This window comes from Propithecus coquereli, unplaced genomic scaffold (assembly GCF_000956105.1).
Source record: "Propithecus coquereli isolate 6110/MARCELLA unplaced genomic scaffold, Pcoq_1.0 Scaffold62, whole genome shotgun sequence".
Classification (NCBI taxonomy): domain Eukaryota; kingdom Metazoa; phylum Chordata; class Mammalia; order Primates; family Indriidae; genus Propithecus; species Propithecus coquereli.
This window is the reverse complement of record NW_012152174.1, coordinates 1988213-2003017: the sequence shown is the minus strand read 5'-3', so window position 1 is coordinate 2003017 and position 14805 is coordinate 1988213. Positions and strand designations below refer to the sequence as shown.

The window sequence follows — 14805 nt, the reverse complement described above, 5'->3', positions numbered from 1 at the left end:
ACTCCAATTGCCTCAGCCTTCCGTGTCGAAGGTCCAGTCTCTAGCAGGGGCCAGGTAGTGCAGGACATTGAAGGCCAAGGGAAGGAGTTTGGAATTCATTCTAAGTGTATGTTTGGAAGAATATGCCACAGACTCTGAAAAACAGTTCCATCCATTGATGGGGTTTGTGTGAAGTCACAGTGCAGAGCTTTTTGCAACAGACTGGAGTATGTGGGGTTCATCACTCCACCTGTATTCTTACACATTCAGCTTCTTATGACCAAAGAAAGCATTTATAGCCCTCTTTGGTTTGAAGGATGACGCTCACTAGCTCTTCACAGTTGTATGTTAATTTAAATGCCTTCCTCATGGCTTCCTGACTCTCTGCCCTGTGCTTGCACCGAGTTCTCCATGGATACTTTCCCCAGGGTAGGGGCGGGCAGCTGAGAGAAGGGGCTGTGGCTTCGTGCCTCTGTGTGCCTCTCACAGTTGAGGTCAGTCTCTTATTCATCTTCGTACTCTGCTTCTAGCCTGAGTCCAGGGCTCAGCATCTGCTTGATTAAAGAATGAGAAAGAAATACCGGTCAGATCCTTACGCCCTCCTGCTCCTATAACTCAGCATCCTCAGGAAGCAGCCTGGTTGCCACCCTTCCAGCCCTGCTGTGAGAGCCCCTCAGCAGACATGTCCCATGCGATTATTCCATCAGGTAGGCCAGTGCTGGGAAAATCAGCATGGAAACCAGTGGAGGCATCTTTCTTCCCCACCCAGGAATGTGTGTTCACTCCACCTCGGGGTACTGGGAAACCTGCACCGGAGGATAAATGATCTTTCAGAGACTGGTTTGTGTGGTCGCTGGGGAGTGCCACTCCTCACTGGGCTCCCTTTGCCTCTAGCTGTTGCTGTGTACCTGCGCTCCATCTGCAGAGGGCCTTCTACAGTGACGGGTGTCCCCCAGTTCTTATCAGCTCAGAGCGTGGTCCATAGCGAGGAAGTAAGCATAAGATCGGTGTAAAACATGCTGCTGCTGACAGTCTATGTTTCTAGTCTTACTGTCTCCTAAATAAATAGCAGTGTGTTTGTATTTGCTCATTTAAAAAATAATACTTGATCGCCTCCACTATTCTGTGTTGGAGATACAGTAGTGAGGAAGATCAAAGTCCCTTCTTTCATGGATCTTAACATTTTAGTAGGGGAGAGATAGCAAATGCATAAGTCAGATCAGATAGCGATAATTGTGGTAAAGAAAGTAGGATGATGGGATAAGGACTGGGCAGGGGAGGAGGTGGAACCCCAAGCTAGATAGGGAAGAGCTTGGTGATGACATGACATTTGAGCTAAGAGCTGAATGATATGTGGAGATTTGGGTAGGAATCAATCTCAGCAGAGGAAACAGCAAAGCAGAAGGAACCGCTGGGGCAGACAGGAGTTTGGCATGTTCCAGGGATAGAGAGAAGGCCGGGAGCGTGAACAGGGCACAGTGAATGAGGCGGGATGGACAGATGAGGCAAGGTCCAGGTCAGTGGCTCTCACCCTGACTGCACATTGGAATCATCCAAGGAGGTTGAAAAGTTTTCCAGTATCCAAGCTCCGCCCCCAGAGATTGTGATTTAATTGGCCTGGGGTGGGGCCTGGACATTGGCATTTTATAAAAGCTCCCCAGGGAATTCCATGGTAGGACGTGGTCTAGCACACCAGTCTTGATCATGCAGAGTTTTACAGACTTCGGTAAGGAGTTTGGACTTTGATTGAATGACGATGGGAGGCCATTAGACAATCTGGGCTAAGAAAGTAACATGATGTGATCTACATCTTTAAGCGGCTTGCTTTGGTGACTGGTGAGTGGAGGTAGGAGGTTGCTACAGCGGTCCAGTTGACAAATGATGGTGGCTCGGACCACAATGGTGTCCATGGAGATAGTGAGAAGAGGTCAGTTTGGGGATAGGTTTTAAAGGTTGTGGTCATAAGATGGATTGAATTTAGAATGTCAGGTAAAAGGAACTGAAGGTTGCCTCAGAGTTGACTCGAGTAACTGGGTGGAAGTCATGCCACTCATGGAGAGGGAGAGATCGGGAGGAACAGGTTTGAGAAGTAGGTGGAATAATTGTGTGCGTTTCTTGGAGTGAAAGCCTCAGGCTGATCTTCTCTCTAGATTTGGGTAACTTAAAATAGGCAGCCAGACGAGGTTGACTAAAATGTTCCGAGAAATCCTGTTCCTTTAGTGCTAAGAGTTTTCTTGAAATCTTCCAAAGTTAAGGACCAGAAGCAGTTGACGATGGTAGCGTGTGGAACCTATGATGAGACACGAGAGGGGAGAAGAAGGGAAACTGAAGACATTGAGCAACTTTCATGCAGGAATCAGGCTGGATATAGCGGAAGGATGTACTTCGAGAGATTATATATAGTCAACATCTGTCTTGCTACAATAATTGAATGGCTTGGTGACATCAACAAGATCCAAAATAGCAAGTTAAGAAATTTGCATTTGACTTTAAGGGGATTTTTTTCCCCAGAAAAGTTATCTTCCAAGATATATCTAGCTCACATTACAATTATAATTACTTTTCTATCCCTGACCAGGCCCAGGATGTCCAGCATTTAAAAAGTAACCCACAGCCAGGCACAGTGGCTCTCACCTATAATTACAGCACTTTGGGAGGCCAATGTGGGAGGATCATTTGAGGACTAGGAGTTTGAGACCAGCCTGGGCAACATAGAGAGACCCTGTCTCTATAAAAACAATTAAAAATTACCCAGGTGTGGTGGCACATACCTGTAATCCCAGCTACTCGGGAGGCTGAGGCAGCAGGATCACTTGAGTCCAGGAGTTTGAGGTTACTGTGAGCTATGATGATGCCACTGCACTTCAGCCTGGGAAACAAGAAAAAAAAAAAAAGTAACACAGATTTTTAAGTCAAAATCAAATTATTAGGATTGGTTACAAAACATGTGCATGAAGAACAATATGAAATTTGTTAGAAAAATTTGTTATTTTTTCCACTGATGGAAGAATATGGGTTAAATTGCACAGGTGGAGCGTATTGATTGATTGGTTATATTGGAGAAAAAAGTCCTGATTTCAAGCTCGTTGTGGGCAAAGACTCTCTTACACAGTTTCTATTTTTCAAAATGCCTAGCATCTCTGCTCATTCTGAGGCTTTTTGTTGTTTGTTTAGTAAAGTGATGGGATCTTCTTAGCAGAAAGTCTTTCTGTAGTTATTGCTGTTTGAATGGCCGAGCAGAAAGGTCGATCAGAAGATTTTGGAGGTGCCAATGGCCCCTTCTGGGGCACTTTGTTGTTGTTACTAAGGAAACTTAAGATGTGGCTGCCTCTGAGTGAAAGACAGGAGAATTCAGGGCAGCTCGGCTATCTGGAAAATGACCATGGTCTGAAACCCCTTAATGAAGAGCTTTACAGTGGCCCCGAGCCTGAGAGGCAGTGCTGCGAGATTAGGCGGGGTGGTGTTGAACTTTGAAATGTCAGGCTGCGTTTCACCCGAGTCGGTCCCTCAAGGTGAGTGAAGCAGAGAGCATTCATTGTCCTGCCTAATGCATTTGGTCTTCATTCACCCCCAGACAACTGCAGTGACCTGGACTCAGAGCTGCAGAGGGTGCTGACGGGGCTGGAGAACGTCCTCTGTGACAGGAAGAAGAGCAGCTGCAGCCTCTCCGTGGCCGAGGTGGACCGGCACATCGAGCAGCTCACCACGGCCAGCGAGCACTGCGACTTGGCCATTAAGGTAGACTCCTCACCTCTGCGTGGCTCTTTGAGATTATACGAGGGAAATGGTCAAATCCTCCTGCAGTGTGGTTTTCTCAAATACACATTAGGGATGAATGTTTCTATGAAAGCCGTACTGTAGATTGGGCCACAAGGTAGAAGCAGGGGCCCCATAAATTTTTGTTGAGCTGAATTACTTTAGAAAAAGTCATTCTATCAGCAGTCAAGTTCACTGGCTTTGTAGCAAAAAGGACAATTTACTTGGAAACCGTTAAACTACTAGTGTCGAACCACATCATTTTAGTGTGGTTCATTATGTAGCACTCTGAAGTTGTAAGTTTATCTTGGAAGTTCTATTAAAGCTATAAGGCCTCTGGAATGCTATTTCAGGAGTCATCAATTCATGATGCTAACAAGGTGGAAGGTTCAAGGCCTGATTGAGCCATCTGTCCCCAGCACACTGGAGCTGGGTCTCAGCTACACCTTTGGCGTGCTTCACTGCTAAAGGAGGACCAGGCGAGAGGAATTCGCCACATCTGCACAAACTCGTCATGACCAATGGGAAAGTCAAGTCCTGTTGCTATGGTATCTTTATATTACTTCAGCAGAGCTTAGTGAGCTAGGCATAGCAATTCAGACTGAAAATTCTTGGAGGAGCCTGGGCAAAGAGAAAATCTAGGCTCGTTTCTATCAGTGGGAATCCTGGATTTTACAAAAGAGCTGCGGTGTCTCAAAGTAAACCATGATTCATGTTTATAACACTGCTGGTTTTCCATCTTTATTCGTCTCAGTTGCAAATATATAGTTGATGTGGTTTGGGGTAGGGAGAAGCAGTCGCTGGTGTTTCTTTCTCTGTGATCTTCCAGGCCCAATATTTGATTGTAATGTCAACTCGGGTCTAGCCCTGGCCTCAGCGTGTAGAGGAAAGGAAGAGGCCAAGGGCTTCCGCCCGCCAGCAGGGACAGAGCAGGGTGTGGAGCAGAGCCAGGCAGGGTAAGAGTCTCAGATTTGAAAGGAGGGACAAAGGCACAACATGGGAAAGTGGCAACAAGATTTTAGAACTAGTGTAAGCATCTGAGAGTGACATACCCCTATATTGTTATTATTTGAGACCTGTTTCTTATCATATCCCTTCCCTGCCTTCTACCGCTACATAGTAATTCTCCCTCCTGTTTCATTAACAGTTGGCATGTGCTTCCTTTCCCAAAGCACAGTAAATGAGAATGAATAGTTTGAGAGCAAGCAGAATGAGTTATTCCTTTTTTCCCCTAATTTTATGCGTGTTTCGTCTCCATTAATACTGTTTTAAATGAATTCTTTAAAACCCTCTAAGTACTATTAAAATTCTCTTCCGTTTGTAGCTGTATTATTAATTAATTAAATCCCTGCCGTCTCAGAAACCTCCACAATGAGCTTCCCCTTTTCTGTGTCACTGAGGTTTATTTTTGTCTTTCACATCTTGGGAGTGAACCTCACTGACACCATTTGAATTCTGATGGGGCACCGAAAGCTGCAAGTGGCGATGTGACCTGACTTATTGCTGAGCTGGCACATGGGACGCCTGTAATTTAGGAAACTTCAAGTTCGATTTCGTATGCAGTTTGCAAACTCATGTTTGTCGTTGCATTATCAGGATCCCTAATTGGCCTGCTGCCTGATTATGTGCCTTCACCGTCTCTGGAACTCAAGTGAGGGAAATAAACATTTGTGTGCCCATGGCAGTTAGCACCATAGATAGACTCAGACACCAGGAGGGGACTAACTGTGTTTTAGCTCTGAGGATTTCATCAGACTATAACCCAGGCAAGTGACAAGAGCACGTGAAATTGGGGAGAGGATAATTTTGGGGTGTTCTTAGTCACAGTCACTATGAAGTGGCTCTAGAACCCACTCTTCTGCGGCTGCCTGTTCCTGTCCAGTCTGTTTTCTCCCCACCCCCTTCTCCAAGTTAACTTACTTGGCTTTCCTTTGTGGCTGTGTCTTGCAGACGGTCGAGGAGATTGAGGGGGTGCTTGGCCGAGACCTGTATCCCAACCTGGCTGAAGAGCGGTCTCGGTGGGAGAAGGAGCTGGCCGGGCTGAGGGAAGAGAATGAGAGCCTGACTGCCATGCTGTGCAGCAAAGAGGAGGAGCTGAACCGTACCAAGGCCACCATGAACGCCATCCGGGAGGAGCGGGACCGGCTGCGGAGGAGGGTAAGCGCACTGCGTGCAACGTGGCCAGGCCTTTCCTGAGTGTGTGGAGCCAAGGCCAGCCCGCGAATTTTGTGGCACTCGTAGTCTTGGGAATTGCCATTCTTTTGTTGTTAAGAAGTCATTCTTGAAGGTAGTTTGAAGGCCAGATGCAGTGGCTCATGCTTGTAATCCTAGCACTTTGGGAGGCAGAGGCGGAGGATCGCTTGAGGTAGGAGTTCAAGACTAGCCTGAGTAAGAGCGAGACCCTGTCTCTGCAAAAAATAGAGAAATTAGCCAGGTGTGGTGGCACACACCTGTAGTCCCCCAGCTACTTGGGAGGCTGAGGCAAGAGAATCACCTGAACCCAGGACCTTGAGGTTGCAGTGGGCTATGGTGAGGCCACTGCACTCTAGCCAGGGCAACAGAGCGAGACTGTGTCTCAAAAAAAAAGAAAGAAAAAAGAAAAGAAAAAGAATATAGTTTGAAAGTGCTAAGGTATAGAGGTAAGATTTAAAAAAAAAAAAAAAAGACACTTTTCTCTGGAATCTTAAATCTGAGTAGATGGTAAAATTACATCAGGGCAGTAATTCAAAACCGCTCTCCAGTGTATGCATGTCTTCCCCAAGCCTAATTAAAATGTTCTTCTTTAAGATAAGCTAATAATATTTTTATAATTTGAAAAAATACGTGGAGAATTTTGCCCTTTCAATTTTTTCTATAAAATTTTTTTTACCTTTAGAGTACCTGCTCTCATTTATCTATACTGAATCTAATGTGAAATGTCACCTCTTCTAGTGTAGACTAGAAGTGAAAATAATCATATCTGCATATGTGTATGTATGTATGTGTGGATGTAACTGTGCGTGTGTGTTGCTCTATGTACACATGTGTACATGTCTGTGTGTGTGTGATCCCTGCTATTCACCCCAGGGCCTGAACTAGTTTAAAAACTATTTTTATTAAGACATATATCCATTACCAAAGGAGCTAAGGTTTCAGGATAGAAATGTTTGGCAGAATTGTTAAAGCACTCAGTTTTCCAAAGATGGAGTTTTTTCCCAGGAACCCACAAGGACTTCTTTGTTTGGCCATGAGTTTTGTCTGTGATTGGGCTGGGAGTGCAGCAGTGAGTTCTTCAATCAGAAACAGTTCCCTCTGAACTTCACTTTGAATTGCTAGACCTACTTTACTCTCTTTCTCAGTCTTGGCAATGTTAGAAGCTTGCTTTCTAGTTGTGCTCTGACTGGTAATTTTGCACACAGATAAAATTGAAGTAGAAGAGGAAAAAATACATCTGGTAGGTACCATCATCTTTCACCATTGCTCTTGCCCCTCTACCCTTAAAGAACACCTTGGAAATAACTTGTTCTTCAATAAGGTCAGCATGTGTAAATCATTGAGTTTTCAATCCGCATGCAAGTATTCTTAATTGCCATTATGTATAAATGTGGAAGAAATTATTATTTTGAATGTTGTCAACTCTCTTCCTCACTTACAGCTACTGTCATACTTAAAAGGCCAGAACTACTACCTCTCATATCTAAGCATCATTTTGTTTTAACTCAACATGCAGAAGCGTATTTTCAGTAGCCAGCTATATTGGATGCCACGCTCCAGCCTTGCATCAGCAAGTGTAAATCACCCCAGTCAGGAAAGGCTTTATCTGGGCAACCTGATGAAATTCACTTAGCACTAAGGCCCACACCACCTGTAATTTCCTGGTTACACACCCTGATTGTTATGACTAATGCCCTAATTAGGTATGTGCTTGCTCTTAGTGTGTGGGTTCTGATGGTGCATGTTTTGTAAGGGAAATTGTTGGTCTTAACTTTAATTACATATTATGGTTTAGAATAAATTTTCTCCTCTAATTTGAGTTACTAAAGCACAAGACAGCCCTTGATTGTGACTAGCAAAAAATAAAAAGCCCTCCACCCTCCCTTCTTCCAGTGTTTTCTCCAACTCTGGAAATCTGTATTAAGAATAGCATGATGTAGAGGTACTACACTCTGTACCGGGGCTCCAGAGCCAGACCACCTGGGGTCATAGCTTGACCTGCCAAGTCACCATGAGTGTTTGGCAAATTACCTGACCTCTCTGTGCCTCAGTTTACTCTGCTATGAATTGGGAACAATAGTAGTACCCAATGCAGGAAAATTAGATAATACTCATAAAGTAGGTAGACAATGCCTGGCAAACAGTAAATGTTCAAAAAATTAGTAGCAGTTGTTTGGGTAAAATCCAGAGTTCCCTGCTGAGTGGTGTGGAAGGTTGAGCACTATACCATCTTTTTTTCATAAGAATCCTTAGCTGTTTGAAGCACTCTCACCTGGACATTGAATAATGATATATATACACACATACATGCATACACATGTACACATGCACATTGTAGTCAAAACCTGTTTTGTCACATTTACTACTTTTTAAGTTTATGCAGTTAATATTGTTTTATATAAATTTACATAATTTACATTTCAGTTACCTCCAAATAATAAAATGTTATGGACCTTGTATCTCTTCCTCAACCAGAAATGTCCTCAGGAATTTGCATACATACCCACAACTTGGATTGATTTCTTTTTATTTTAAGACAATTGTAGATCTCAAAGAATTTGCTATATGCCTTTGAATGCCAGTTCACTAGACTTTGAATGCTGGAAGGCTTCTTCCAGCCACCACCCACCCACCCACCCACCCAATGCACTTCAGTTCCCTACAGAGGGATCTATCTTTTGCGATTGGCATTGTCTTTTGTTCTTCACAAAGTGTAGTTCTGCAGAGCAACCGAGGTACAGTTTCATTTTCATCCCTGTGGTGCTACAGGACACATAGCTGGTTTGCCATTGCTGTCTTTGGAGCAGCTCTGTATTCACAGTTCATCAAAGTTGACTAAAAAGCAGTTGTGGCCACATTTTTTTTTTCTTTGCCCACATTCGTTGTATGGAATTTTAACTGACCAGATCAATAAGATTGGTGCTTGCTCCCTGCCTGTAATTAAACAAAGTGCTCTCCATAGGTCTTTTGAGCCTTATTCAAGATTTAATTTAATTAGATCTTTAATGTAGTCGGTTAACAAATTGGGCGACTTGGTGGAGCAGTAACTAAGGAACAACAGGCAGACAAATTTTATTGCTGGTCCCAGTTCATTATTCAATGAGGTAATCATTTATTTCTATATGTTCTGTGACATAACCACTTATTTCCGCACACTTAAAGAGGCAGGCTTAATTTAGGCGAGGTAGAATCAATTACTCTAGAAAGGAAGCACTTTGTTCTTCATTCATTGATTCACTTCATAAACATGATTGGTCACCCTGTGCCAGGCAGAGGGGTCACAGCGATGAACAGGACAGTCCCTGCCTGCAGGGATGCTGGGGAGACAACCAAGTAGGCAGCTCATTGCACAGGCGTGTGACAGGTGGTGGTGACTGGTGAGCACAGACAGTGCCTAGGAGCTCACCGGACAGTCGCGGGATGGCAGGGACCACCTTCTCCACGTTGTCTGCATTTTTTTACCTAAATCGCTTAGGTTAAGCACCATGTAACAAAAGTGTTAACATTTTCCCCAATTTGTTTGGCAAAACAAACCTGATATGACCACAGGCACGTGAATCTGTGTCCCATTGAATCACAGACTTGAACATAAATTGACCCCTCAAGTTCCCTCTGAGATTTTGAAGAAATTCTTCAGAAAGTTCTGCACGTTCATGGCACAGGTGGTGGTAACAGTTTCGTCCTTGTACCTTGCACCCTACCCGGGTATTTTCAGCATATCTGCGAATGACCCTGGGTTCCTGTCATCCCTGGGGTCTGGCTTCTGGGCTGACTTTGGCCATCACTGCAGTAAATCCGAGAGACTAGTAGACACACTGTTTTAAACCAAATAAACGTGACCCTAATTTGAAGTTTCCTCCCCTTTACCTTCCCCGCTTCCCCCAAAGACTCTTAAAAACCCTTCTCTTAGGGTTTACACTAACTTAGTCTCTGAAGATTTAGGTTGGAAGCGGGGAGGCCAGTATTTCCACCAGTGATAAGAAGATGCATGTGTCTGACTTTTCCAGACCAATTACTCTTGATACTGAGATACAGTGTTACATCTATGAAAGATTTCATTGTTCTGTGTTCATAGGACCCGTGTAATAAAATGGGATCACCCGGTTGGGCTAAAGTCTTCTAAAGTGTAAATAAGGACTCTACCCTCCACATTTTTAAATGGCTGCCATTTGGCTCCACGGCCAGGGAAAGGACGAGCAAAATTCCACAGTGCTTCAGGGCCCTTTTCCTTCCCTCTCGCCTCATCCTCCTTACCAGAAAGTGGCACCAAATCTTTTGCAACGTAGCCTCTTTCCGTAGCTGGGGAAGGAGGCTTGAAAGGAAGGATGCAGGTAGGAAGGGAGAACTTTCCTTTGCGTATTGCCACTCTCTGAGGACCCATTTGCTCCATGACCTTTTCAGAGTAACTCCTGTCCTATCCTCTGTTGGGCCACTTTTAAGTTTGTGATTCTGCCAGAGAATAAGCCCATGTATAGAAGGAAAAAAATAAGTTTGTGATTGTGACCGGGGAGATGGAGCTGCCCTACGGCCACCCAGTCATTCCTGGGCAGCAGACACCGGGGTGGGCTGGGGTCCAGTGCTGTTCCTCTCGGCCAGGTGTGCAGCCCACACGTCAGGCACTTGTCCCATGAACTCAACAGCTAAGGCTGTTGACAGAGCATCCTCTTACGTGACTCCAGGCCGCTTCCCCAGAGCCACTTTCTAAATACTGCACTGGATCTAAACACCAGATCTAATCCACCTGCAATATTTACCCACCTTCTCTCTAAAGGCACTTGTTGACTAGTGGTCATGCTTAAAGAAGTTGAAAAAAGGAATCCAAATGAAACCATAGCGCCTGTTTAGAGTAATTGCCTAAAAGGTAGACTATGGACTTTATTATGTGCTTCTTGCACATAATAACGTGAGCTGTGCAGGTTATAAGTGAATTATGAATGACGTGTTGTAAATGTCATGCTGTTGTGTCCAGACCATTGTCTGTCTCTAAAGCAGCCATTCACTTTGTCCGAATTGTCTTCCGCTGCATGCTAAGTCAGTATCTCTGTGATATTTTTAACTACAAATCAGTCACATTGGAGATATTTATAGAAGTGAAACTGTTGTGACCTTACACAGGTTAAATATTCATCTGTTTTCCCTTCAGATTTCTTTCAGCCTCATGTGGCCGCTGGCCCCATCTGAGCTCCCCGCTACTTCCAGGATGCTTTTCTTGACCATAAATCTATACATAGAAAATGCAGAACTGCAGAACAGTACTTTGTTTACTATGAATTTATATATGTATAAATTTATATTTAATATATGTTCATATGTGTGTATTTAAAAATACTTAAAATAGACCAAAATATGAATCAATATAATAATAGTTATGGCTGTGGGGACACAGTAGCTAGGCATGTAGGTCAAAGCGTACTTGAACTTTGCTGTAATGTTCTAAATTATTTTTTAAATGAATATTCATGTAGTATTTTTAATATGCAGAAGTTTATACATAGAAATAGGATATTAATATGCCAAAATATTAATGGAGGCTAAATCTAGGCAGTAAAAGTGTGTGATTACTTTTTCTCTTCTTTAATTTTCAAATTAAGCAAAAAAAATAAAGAACAGATTATGGAGAATAATCTGTATCTCACAGTTTTAATGGTTTGATATGCATATGTAAGTGTAGTCTTCTCTTTTGTCCTTTATGGAACTTTGCTCATATCTTATTCCATTTCTTCTTAGGAATTTCTTTATTGGATGAGGAAGAGGATGCCAATATTAGCTAAGTTCAAATTCATGATTTGTAAAAACAAGCCCTGTCTCAGCGCTGTTGTGCTCCCAGCCCTCATCTAGCCACATGGGAGGGAGCTGAGGGGAGTGGGGTCCGGCTCCAGGGCTCTCCTTCCAGACTCAGTATGGGGGTCTCCGGTGGCTCTTCTTTCGTATGGCTGGCATGTTAGTCAGGACAAGACTAGGGTGTTCTGCAGTAATAGGTTGACTTCCCAAATCCGTGGCACGGCACACTATTTCTTGCTTGCACCATACGTCCAGTACAGTTTTGGGGACAGGCACACATCTGTGCCCCACATGTTCACTCAGGAACCCAGGCTGTGGCCGCCCACTGCCAAAGGCCTCACCCAGAAGGTGTCAACACAGCAGTTAAATGCTTCCATTCATTGCCCACTGAGCAGAACTAGGCAGATGGCTTCACCTGACCATGAAGGGGTGAGAAACATGGAGAATCACATGGATACTTGTTGAGCAGTAGAGGTTTCTGATGCAGCTGACTTACTGGCCTTATTGTGATAGCAGATAGGCTTGGACATAATCAGAGTACCAGAGAAACAGGCGGTCTCATCCATCTTGCGGTGACTTTGCACATGTCGGAGTCACTGGGAAGCTCTTTCAAAGGATATATGCCCAGGCCCACCGTGAGCCACCCAATCAGTGAATAGGGTGTCCCGTGATGATCTGGTGAGCACTCAGGGACAGGGAATGGAGAGGCAGCGTCCTTCAGTCACCCGCTGGACGTGTGCTGAGAGCCTCCCCAGGCATCCTCTACCTCCCCCTCTGCGGGTGGAATGAAAGAGAACCACACTCAGCCTTTCTGCTGCCTTCCACTCACGCCCAGCCTGCTCCTGGGGCCCACACTGAGGCGGTGGTGATGCCCGGGAAGCCGCCTGCTGTGTAGACCCTGCGCCAGCTGAGCCAGAGGAGGGAAGGCAGAGCCTGGCAGGGCACGGGCTCCAAAGGCAGGGAACGCTGCCTGGCGTGGTGCAGAACCCCCAGCTTGCCCAGTGAGGGAGAACACTTCCACAGGGAGCCCCCACCAACACAAGCTCAGTAGGGTTTCTTTTTAATGCTCTGTTAATAACATTGATAGTATTAACATTCTTTCAACATTTTCAGACTGAACCATACCCCTGTCAGACTAAAATCAGATATCTCTAAGGACGAAGCAGAACTTACTCAAAGCCTAAATTATAACAGCACTGAACCTATTTTGAGCATGCACTTGTGATGAGCTATGATTTATGCACATTTTATTTAATCTGCACCAGAGTCCTACCCGCTAGGTATTATTATTATACCCTTTTTAGGGATGGGAAAACTGAGGCCTACAGAAGCCTTAACAATCTTGCCCAAGTCTATACTGATATTAACTCTTGCTACCAAAATTTAGGTTCTTGTGGCCTTAGCATGGGATGCAGTTTCGTTGTTCCATTGGGCTGCTTTCCTGTGGTCCCCTCTCCACCCTGTCCCCATGCTATCCCCCGCTCCTGCGCAGACAAGCAGTTAGTAGTTGCTATGTCACAGCAACGCAGGTGCCAAATTGCTTAGGGTTCCACAGACCCACTTTCCTGGCATTCCAAGATGGCAGTGAATGAAGGCAAAATGGGCTTGTTTCAGAGAGAGGAGACTATTTGTGCATTTTTACCTTGATCTGAGTCCCGTCCCATGCCGCCGCCTCTCTGTAGGTTGAAGAAGGCTTAAGTGGGATCCAAGACAGAGACTCCTCAGAACTTGGGTTCCTTCACCTGTCCTTTGGAAACAGCCCCTACTTCCTCTGAGAGGGCCTCACACACGCTTGTGCCGTGGAAGTTGTAGAGTAACTCCTTAGCACCGGTGTTTGCTTATCCCTCCCTGTGCCTGGGAGAGGTCAGGCTGCTTAAAGCGAACTCTTGTCTATAAGAAAGAAGCGGACTCCATTTGTTGGAAAGCCAGTAAGAAAATAAGAAGACCGCCGAAACGCTGACCTGTCCCCGATGCAGCCATTTTCATAACCAGACCCAGGTACATCAGTAGGCTACAGACAAAAAGAGAAAACAGTACGCCTGTCAAACCTACAGAGAGATGGAAGTGCTCTTGTGTTCATTTTCCTTCTGGTTTGTGATGTCTCTCTTCTGTTTCCGCCTACTCAAAATTGCCATTAACAATAAGACACCACTTCCTGAAACACCATGTAAATGAGATTTATAGGAATAAATATATTTTTTCTATAAATAGGTTCTGACTTCTCATTTCTTTGGAGGCTCCGAGAAAAGTCTTAAAACTCTCCAATAAGAGGTTGGCTCTCTGCAAAATACTCTCAAACCCTGGGCTTCGAGGATGCAGCTTTCTGAGAACTGTGCAGAGACTAACGGCCTCAGGCTCGTTAAGTAGAGCTTTTCCGGCCTAGTGATTCTCCCCCTTCTATGATGTAGAGATCATCCCAACCAGCTCCATGACACAGTGAAATTACAAATTACCACCTAATTGCCTGAAATTACAGCTACCCAGTGAGCACTACTGCGTATCATCAGCAGAACAGACTCATTCCTTTATAGCTAATGTTCTAATAATATTTCTAATCCTACTCAGCATCAGTGCCCCCTTTCTTTCCTGCTGTCACTCATCTGCGAATCACATTCACAGGTGACTTTATCAACTGACTCTGTCGTCTTGTCTGTGCTCCTACATTTGCCCTGGGAGATGGACGTGTCCACATAGCTGACCCGTCTTAAACTCGCCTTAGCCTCACGTTTTCAGAGAGCTTCCCTCCATTTTGGAAACCCACTTCTGTGCACACCCCACCTGATAGTTGTCTGACACTAGAGTGCCAGCTCCTCCCCCCCAAGACAGAGTCATGCTCTGTTACCCCCTGGCTAGAGTACAGTGGCATCATCATAGCTCACTGCAACCTCGAGGTTCTGAGCTCAGGGGATCCTCCTGCCTCAGCCTCCCCAGTAGCTGAGACTACATGCATGCACCAACGTGCTCAGCTAATTTTTTCTATTTTTGGTAGAGACAGAGTCTCGCTCTTGCTCAGGCTGGTCTCAAACTCCTGAGCTCAAACGATCCACCCGCCTCGGCCTCCCAGAGTGCTAGGATTACAGGCGTGAGCCACCACGC

At 44.9% G+C, this 14805-nt stretch overlaps 1 protein-coding gene across 1 annotated transcript in view; it reads left to right on the top strand.

Moving 5' to 3' along the window:
* The window catches only part of MCC (mutated in colorectal cancers), a 250775-nt gene that overhangs the window by 176833 nt on the left and 59137 nt on the right, over positions 1 to 14805 (top strand). Inside the window, exons 5-7 of the mRNA XM_012659508.1 lie at positions 3554 to 3717; positions 5686 to 5920; positions 7134 to 7168. Coding sequence (XP_012514962.1) covers positions 3554 to 3717; positions 5686 to 5920; positions 7134 to 7168 — 434 coding nt within the window. The remainder of the gene's footprint in view (positions 1 to 3553; positions 3718 to 5685; positions 5921 to 7133; positions 7169 to 14805) is intronic.